We start from the raw sequence: 9,440 nt of genomic DNA, 5'->3' as shown, positions 1-9,440 counted from the left end.
ATCTCTAGTCCTAGGAATTTTTGTGTTCGTGTTCCTTTTTTCTGCATTTTTTCTCCGGTGAGATCTACAATCAACTGCCGGGCTGAACACTAAGATCCAGTGGTCTCCCCAGTCTGGCCAGCGAGTGTGTGCAGACCGCAGCTACCCACTAGGTCGGCCATGACATAGCCCCACTGGACGGGGGCTGGCCCTGCGAGTTAAACATCTCGCGAGGTCGCACATGACCAGGTTTCAGCCTGAGTCGCAGCGTTCCTCATGGCCGACAGCTCCCCACTTCGTTGCCAAGGGGATCTGTCTGCGAGCGTTACCTGCATGCTTCCATGGATCGCTAAGTACAGGGCCCCCTCCTCTCTTTCCCTGGATGTGGTGTGGGATGCGGGTACTCCCTGGGGTGGTCGGTCCCTCCGGGGTTCTCCTCCACCTCCCTTCCTTCCCAGGTGAGGCCCAGGCTTCTGACCGAGGTGCTTTTTGGACACACTGCCCCCCCCCCCCCCTCGGGGGTTGCTACTGGGGGGGGCAGTGTATCCCTTGGGCCCACCTGCAGTGGTTGGGCCTAAGGGTGACCGGACATACACGATCAAGGGACCGCCCGCCTCCTGTAATTTAGGCAGCGACTTTGCGGTCTACTGATCAGGCCCTGGGCAGGGGGCGGGGGCCGCCTCTTTACGTTTTTGGGTGTTCCCCCTCTGTTCAGCAGCTCAGATCGGTCTGGTCCCCCTGTGGGCTGCACACTTGCAGCAGGCGGCCAAAAATTTAGTCTGTTTCCTACCGACCGGGTGCTGGGTGGGCGAGTAGCGGAGGCCGCCACTTCTGTTTTTTGGTGTCCACACCCTTCATTCAGCGGCTCGGATCGCCGCTTGGGTTCCCCCCCCGTGGGTCGCTCCCTGTATGGGGCCTTGGTCGACATCCCCTGTGCGGGCTTCGGGCAGTGGGGGTCTCAGTTGGTGGCCCCCTCCTGAGTTTTTTTTTTTTGTAGTGGCGCTTAGGTATATAGCCTAGTAAATGGCACCACCTCTGTCTCGAACGATGCTATATCTGGCTCTGCTGCCACGGATGTGGCCCACCTTGCAGAGTTGGTGGCCACGCTCCCTGTCCTGTCAGGAAGTGAGGATGATTCCTCCACAACTGTAGTGGTGCACGAAAAGGTGCTGGTTGTCGCACTTATTACATCTATGGGGGAGCCTTTCAAGATGGGGGATGCAGCACTGTGGCGGAGGGACGGTTCCCCTTTGGCACCCATAAGCCGTCTTGCACGGCGAAAGCATTCCCTTCTCCTTTTTATTTTGCCAAATTTGTCCATGAAGACTGGGAGTGTCCAAAGTGCCCTTTGTGCTTCCGAAAAAGCTTGCTGTGAGGTACCCCTTTGTGGAGTCCCTCCTTCAAAAGTGGACTGTTCCACCATTAGAGAACCCCCTGTCTCTAGGCAACCATGATTCCAATAGAGGAATCTCTGGCTTCTAAAGATCCAGCTGACATACCTGGAGGGGGAGCAGAATCCCGCTGCCTTTGCTGCATTGGCGGACCTGTTGGTCTAGGCGCCGCAGTTCCCCTGGTTGCTGTGCGCTGTTTACAGAAGCCTCTCTCTCAAAATATTCTGGAGATTCCACTGCTTACTCTGTCTTGGAAGGTGGCTATCACCTCTGCTCGCAGGGTGTCGGAAATGGTGGCATTATCTTGTCATACACCTTACCCAGGGTTACACAAGGTTAAGGTAGTTCTTCACCCTTTCCCATCGTTCCTTCCTCGGATTTCTATTTGAATAAGGACATTGTGTTGTCTTCCTTATGTCCCTGGTCAACACATCCTAAGGAATTGTCCTCATCTGCCCTGGATGTAGTTTGGGGGATTCGGGTGTATTTGGCAGCCACTGAGTCTTCTTGGAGGTCTCTATGATCTATGAACTATGATCATGGATGGGCCAAGAAATGGGCTGTCTACTTCTTCTGCGACCATTTCTGGATGGATCAGACAGATGATGACTCGGGCCTATTCTGTCGGGGATCGGGTTCCTCCTTTCCCTGGTACAGGGCATTCTTCTCAGGCGCATAGTGGTTCTTGGGCCTTCTGTAAATCAGCCGTCCTTTGCGCAAGTTTGCAAGGCGGCTACTTCGTCGTCGGTGTACACTTTCACAACGTTCTACAAAGTGGATGTGTTGGCAACTGCGGATGCCTCTTTTGACCGCAAGGTTTTGCATCCTGCTGTTTAAATGGTCTATTCCCTCTTGAAAGGGCATTATTCAGGTTGGGCTCCAGCTTGTTCTGTGTTGAGCTTGTTAACTGGCTGGCTCTTATGTTAGATTTGGGATTTTTCATAGTCCCACCCCTCATGTTTGGCACTGCTTTGGGACATCCCTATGGTTCTGAATAATAGAGCGCTCTGGCTGTCAATGAATGAAAGAGAAAATGGGATTTTTGACTTACCGTAAAATCCATTTCTCTGAGTTCAATAACAGACAGCACCCACCCCTCTAAGGAGTTTTAATACTTCTGACACTGCTTGTTACTAAACTGAAGGCCTATAGCAGAGAGGGGGGTGTATACTATCTAGGGCTGCCCATAGGCGTAGGCAAGTCTTTTTTTTTTTCTGCCTAGTGTCCTACTCCTGTAAGGGACGGGGGGGGGGGGGGCCACAACTGGCAGACAGACTAATCCTAGATTCAAAGCAATGGTGTCTTCACTTCTGGGCTTCAAAACAGGTCTATCCACTTAAGTGGAACTTTAGTCAGAAAATTATGTCCTGCTAGATCACTGTAGGCTGGCCCCTTTTGCAGGTATAGCCATGAACGAGGTGATATCAAAGTTTTGCAACATGCCAACAGATGGCAGCACAAGGCTGCATGCACAATCATAGGGAGCACTGAACTTCATAAGAGTGTGCCAAAAGACATCATCCCGTGTACATCAGGAGCTGTGCAACTGGTGCTATTCTGACCACGTCTGCGATTTCATCATGGACAACAAATTAGGACAAAGAGCAAATGTGAAATTTTGAGTAAAACTGGGCACATCTGCCTGAGATGTTTGACATGACTCAGCAAGTTTACGGCAATGCTACAATGAGTTGTTCAATGAGTTGTTTTGAGTGGCACACACGATTGTTCTCCAATGTACATCAAGCACAAGTTGCTGAATGGTTTTGACATTTTTGGGGGTTGAGCTCATTGAAGGCCATCCTTATCACTCGTGTTCTTCCGCTCTTGAAGCGCACGTGCCCCTCAAAACACTCGTACAAAACATGTAGGTGTGTTGGAATGGCCTAGCCAAAGCCCAGACCTCAATCCAATAGAAAATCTGTGGTCAGCCTTAAAGATTGCTGTTCACAAGCGCAAACCATCCAACTTGAAGGAGCTGGAGCAGTTTTGCAAGGAGGAATGGGCAAAAATCCCAGTGGTAAGATGTGGCACGCTCATAGAGACTTATCCAAAGCGACTTGGAGCTGTGATAGCTGCAAAAGGTAGCTCTACAAAGTAATGATTTTAGGGGGGAGAATAGTTATGCACATGGACTATTTCTGTTATTTTGTCCTATTTGTTGTTTGATTCACAATAAGAAAAAAAAAAATCTTCAAAGTTGTGGGCATGTTCTGTAAATTAAATGATGCAAATCCTCAAACAATCCATGTTAATTCCAGGTTGTAAGGCAACAAAATACGAAAAAATGCCAAGGGGGTGAATACTTTTGCAAGGCACTGTATATATTCATGTGATTGGGTTTAGACATCCTTATATGCCTTAAAAAGGCTATATTGGGACCATTAAAAAAAATATATATATTCCAGGGACAACAATGTTTCTGTAAACTTTTATTACTAAAGTAAATATTCTGAAAAGAATCTCCAGTTTGTTTATTACAGTGATTTTGTTTAGATAAAATCATAACTAGGATCTGCTAACCTCCCTTGTACCTCTATTGGTATATTTTCAGTGTAATCTAGTACATGCTTTTAATAAGTTTAAAAATAATTTAGTTTTCATTCAAAAGGTGATAAAAGAACACATTAATGCTACTGCCAGCTTAATATTTTCTGTATTCAAGCTTTAGTAAAATTAGTCCTTATTTTGTTATCATTCACATAGTGCAAGGAATTTTCTATATCAAAGAGGACACTCCATCCTCCACAGGACCATCACAAGATGTCCCAGGTGAGTCTTCACAGGCTTCGTCAAGTCTGGGCTCAGGTAGGCTTCCTGCAGAATTAAAGAAAAGTGAGAAATTAATAAAACAAATAAAAAATAAATAAATAAAAGGGGGGGGGGGTGAGGTTAACAAAATAGTCCCCAAACCTAACTTCAGAGTAACCTATAACTAGCTTTGCCATATAAAATTATTATAGATTGCCTTGATGCACTCAATTGTTGAGATTAAAATTGGATGATATTGCAAGAAAGTTACAGGAAAATGGCAACCAATCACACACAGGATGACAATTTTACTAAAACTGGTGTGGCTGTGCATAGTAATCAGCTTCTAACTTCAGCTTGGTTAATTAAGCTTTGACAATAAAACCTGGAAGCTGATTAGTTACTATGCAGAGCTGCACCAGATTCTGTGTGCACCATATTTAAAAAAATCTCCCCCCACTGTGACCAAAACAAAACCAGGTAATGTAAGATGGCTTCAGCTCTGTTGTCCACCTGCAGGAGAGGTCCCCTCAGATGCGTCCTGCCCCCTAGTGGGCCTAATCGCTGAGGCAGCCTGAACAACTTGGCCCACTAGGGGGCAAAATGCATCTGAGGGACCTCTCCTGCAGGTGGACAACAGAGCTGAAGCCTTCTTACATTACATGGTTTCGTTTTGGTCACAGCGAGTATGTGTCCTGTGTGTGTGATCAGTTGCTATTTTTTTTTTTTTGTAGCATGTTGTGACCCTACCAGCTTTTTTTATATGACCTTCACCAGTTCATTATATATCATGTTGGCTGATATTTGGGATAGGAACATTAGAACGGTCTTTTTTTTTTGCTTGTTCACATTGCAAGAAAGTTGCCACCAGAATTTAGGTAGCAGAAGATCCACAATTTTGCAAAGCCATAACAGATTTACACATCTTCTAGATTAAATTTTAAAAATATCATCTGGTAAAATAGGAATAATATTAAAATAATAAAGTGCTACAAACCTCCTCTTCCTTTGCAGATATAAATGGATTAACCAGTGGGCAACAAATGGCCAGATTATTGCAAATGCCAAGGTGCCAGAAGAAATCTCGAAGGGCCACCATGATGGCTTCTGGAGAATAAAACAGTAACAGTTAATTGTTAAGCCAACAAGTTAAATATTTCTTCTCTGTGATGGAAGAGTTGACTGCTATGAAAAACAGAAACTTTCCGAGCAATGAGTTGCAGTATGTGAAGTCCAATGTGAGACAGAACATTTTCACAAGAGTGTTTTACCTGCTAAGGGATTTTTGCATCTCTTCAGCCAGTCTCGTGTTGAAAGCCTTACCTTCCAGACAGCACAGCCAGGTTCTCAACTTCAACCACAGCAGCAGAGCAGTTTGGTCAAGAAAACACCCAGCCTGCTAAATGGACAATAAAGGAACTGTACTGCTGTTTAATTATTTCTCTGCCCTCTGGTGGCACATGTGCACTACAGCAGAACCTAAATACCTGCCAGTAGGGATGAGCCGAACACCCCCCTGTTCGGTTCGCACCAGAACATGCGAACAGGAAAAAAGTTCGTTCGAACATGCGAACACCGTTAAAGTCTATGGGACACGAACATGAATAATCAAAAGTGCTAATTTTAAAGGCTTATATGCAAGTTATTGTCATAAAAAGTGTTTGGGGACCTGGGTCCTGCCCCAGGGGACATGGATCAATGCAAAAAAAAGTTTTAAAAACGGCCGTTTTTTCAGGAGCAGTGATTTTAATAATGCTTAAAGTCAAACAATAAAAGTGTAATATCCCTTTAAATTTCGTACCTGGGGGGTGTCTATAGTATGCCTGTAAAGGGGCGCATGTTTCCTGTGTTTAGAACAGTCTGACAGCAAAATGACATTTTGAAGGAAAAAACTCATTTAAAACTACCCGCGGCTATTGCATTGCCGACAATACACATAGAAGTTCATTGATAAAAACGGCATGGGAATTCCCCAAAGGGGAACCCCGAACCACAATTAAAAAAAAAAAAAGACGTGGGAGTCCTCCTAAATTCCATACCAGGCCCTTCAGGTCTGGTATGGATATTAAGGGGAACCCCGGCCAAAATTAAAAAAAAAAAAATGACGTGGGGTTCCCCCTAAATTCCATACCAGACCCTTCAGGTCTGGTATGGATTTTAAGGGGAACCCCGCGCCAAAAAAAAAAAAAAAAAAAAACGGCGTGGGGTCCCCCCAAAAATCCATACCAGACCCTTATCCGAGCACGCAACCTGGCAGGCCGCAGGAAAAGAGGGGGGGATGAGAGTGCGGCCCCCCCTCCCTCCTGAACCGTACCAGGCCACATGCCCTCAACATTGGGAGGGTGCTTTGGGGTAGCCCCCCAAAACACCTTGTCCCCATGTTGATGAGGACAAGGGCCTCATCCCCACAACCCTGGCCGGTGGTTGTGGGGGTCTGCGGGCGGGGGGCTTATCGGAATCTGGAAGCCCCCTTTAACAAGGTGACCCCCAGATCCCGGCCCCCCCCCTGTGTGAAATGGTAAGGGGGTACATAAGTACCCCTACCATTTCACGAAAAAAGTGTCAAAAATGTTAAAAATGACAAGAGACAGTTTTTGACAATTCCTTTATTTAAATGCTTCTTCTTTCTTCTATCTTCCTTCATCTTCTGGTTCTTCTGGTTCTTCTGGTTCTTCCTCCGGCGTTCTCGTCCAGCATCTCCTCCGCGGCGTCTTCTGTCTTCTTCTCCTCGGGCCGCTCCGCACCCATGGCATGGGGGGGAGGCTCCCGCTCTTCTCTTCTTCTCTTCTTCTCTTCTTCATTTTCTTCTCCGGGCCGCTCCGCAATCCATGCTGGCATGGAGGGAGGCTCCCGCTGTGTGACGGCGCTCCTCGTCTGACAGTTCTTAAATAACGGGGGGCGGGGCCACCCGGTGACCCCGCCCCCCTCTGACGCACGGTGACTTGACGGGACTTCCCTGTGGCATTCCCCGTGACGTCACAGAGAAGTCCCGTCAAGTCACCGTGCGTCAGAGGGGGGGCGGGGTCACCGGGTGGCCCCGCCCCCCCGTTATTTAAGAACTGTCAGACGAGGAGCGCCGTCACACAGCGGGAGCCTCCCTCCATGCCAGCATGGATTGCGGAGCGGCCCGGAGAAGAAAATGAAGAAAAGAAGAAGAGAAGAAGAGAAGAAGAGAAGAAAAGAAGAAAAGAAGAAGAGAAGAGCGGGAGCCTCCCCCCCATGCCATGGGTGCGGAGCGGCCCGAGGAGAAGAAGATAGAAGACGCCGCGGAGGAGATGCTGGACGAGAACGCCGGAGGAAGAACCAGAAGAGCCAGAAGAACCAGAAGATGAAGGAAGATAGAAGAAGCATTTAAATAAAAGGAATTGTCAAAAACTGTCTCTTGTCATTTTTAACATTTTTGACACTTTTTTCGTGAAATGGTAGGGGTACTTATGTACCCCCTTACCATTTCACACAGGGGGGGGGCCGGGATCTGGGGGTCACCTTGTTAAAGGGGGCTTCCAGATTCCGATAAGCCCCCCGCCCGCAGACCCCCACAACCACCGGCCAGGGTTGTGGGGATGAGGCCCTTGTCCTCATCAACATGGGGACAAGGTGTTTTGGGGGGCTACCCCAAAGCACCCTCCCAATGTTGAGGGCATGTGGCCTGGTACGGTTCAGGAGGGAGGGGGGGCCGCACTCTCGTCCCCCCCTCTTTTCCTGCGGCCTGCCAGGTTGCGTGCTCGGATAAGGGTCTGGTATGGATTTTTGGGGGGACCCCACGCCGTTTTTTTTTTTTTTTTTTTTGGCGCGGGGTTCCCCTTAAAATCCATACCAGACCCAGGTCTGGTATGGAATTTAGGGGGAACCCCACGTCATTTTTTTTTTTAAATTTTGGCCGGGGTTCCCCTTAATATCCATACCAGACCTGAAGGGCCTGGTATGGAATTTAGGGGGACCCCCACGTCATTTTTTTTTTTTTAATTTTGGTTCGGGGTTCCCCTTTGGGGAATTCCCATGCCGTTTTTATCAATGAACTTCTATGTGTATTGTCGGCAATGCAATAGCCGCGGGTAGTTTTAAATGAGTTTTTTCCTTCAAAATGTCATTTTGCTGTCAGACTGTTCTAAACACAGGAAACATGCGCCCCTTTACAGGCACACTATAGACACCCCCCAGGTACGAAATTTAAAGGGATATTACACTTTTATTGATTGACTTTAAGCATTATTAAAATCACTGCTCCTGAAAAAACGGCCGTTTTTAAAACTTTTTTTTGCATTGATCCATGTCCCCTGGGGCAGGACCCAGGTCCCCAAACACTTTTTATGACAATAACTTGCATATTAGCCTTTAAAATTAGCACTTTTGATTTCTCCCATAGACTTTTAAAGGGTGTTCCTCGGCATTCGAATTTGCCGCGAACACCCCAAATTGTTCGCTGTTCGGTGAACTTGCGAACAGCCAATGTTCGAGTCGAACATGAGTTCGACTCGAACTCGAAGCTCATCCCTACCTGCCAGTGTCGGCCCTTCAGAGATTTAAACCCGTCACGCTGATATAACACATATGCGGCCTCACTGCACTGGACTTTTTTTCCATGGGGCCCGCATTTATGCATATCTGTCTTTGTGCTGGGAGTGCGCCACACAACACGCTCCCAGCACAGAGACCAGGGTCTCACCGAGAGCCCCGAGTCCCGTACCAGGAACTCCCGATCCCGGGTCACCTGACTGCTGTGGTTGCCTCTGATTGACTACCACATTAATAAGTCAGTGTGAAGTTCGCCCCTGTGTTTCTCTCTGAAAAGAGAGGAAAGATGCATTGCATCTTTCTGTCTTTGCAAGTGTGTGTAAAGAATAAAACAAATTAAAAAAAAAAAATTAAAAGAAAAAAAAATACTTAGATCAAGGTGTGGGTCAAAAAGGTCAGAGTCAATATATTCCGGGCAGGATTTTAATTTTATTTTTTTAAATGAGTGTCAGTGTGTTTTAGGTAAAAAAAGAAAGCAAAATGTGCATTGTTTCTGGGCTGTACTATGGGTACAAACAAATAACATACATATGTGGTATCGTATATCATTGTCTAATTGCAATCATTTTTCCCAATGTGCCAGGCAGTGAGGATCCTTACATGTCTGTTCTGGTCTACCCTGTCCCTTTCCATAAACAGAAGTTGGGTCTATGCTTTTGTTGGCTAAGGGCAGTAGCCTCTTGTGAAACATCCCATAAAGCTCAAGGCCAGCTTTAGTGATCCACGGACCCAGATATATATGGAGTCAGGAAACTCCAAACTTGTAAAACTGCTCCAAGTCAGAGGCTTACTAAGCAGTGAAAA

At 47.0% G+C, this 9,440-nt stretch overlaps 1 protein-coding gene across 2 annotated transcripts in view; it reads right to left on the bottom strand.

The window, feature by feature from the left end:
• Window positions 1–3,789: 3,789 nt before the first annotated feature.
• The window catches only part of ACBD5 (acyl-CoA binding domain containing 5), a 58,036-nt gene continuing 52,385 nt past the window's right edge, over window positions 3,790–9,440 (bottom strand). For both annotated transcript variants that reach the window (XM_073629814.1, XM_073629815.1), the window contains 2 exons: window positions 5,119–5,228; window positions 3,790–4,187 (listed from right to left, as the gene is read on the bottom strand). In XM_073629814.1, the coding sequence (XP_073485915.1) occupies window positions 4,175–4,187; window positions 5,119–5,228 (123 nt within the window). In that variant the 3' untranslated portion in view covers window positions 3,790–4,174. The remainder of the gene's footprint in view (window positions 4,188–5,118; window positions 5,229–9,440) is intronic.

This window comes from Aquarana catesbeiana, linkage group LG05 (genome assembly GCF_042186555.1).
Source record: "Aquarana catesbeiana isolate 2022-GZ linkage group LG05, ASM4218655v1, whole genome shotgun sequence".
Lineage (NCBI taxonomy): Eukaryota > Metazoa > Chordata > Amphibia > Anura > Ranidae > Aquarana > Aquarana catesbeiana.
Note: the sequence above shows the minus strand (reverse complement) of the source record. Positions and strands in the feature narration are given on the sequence as shown.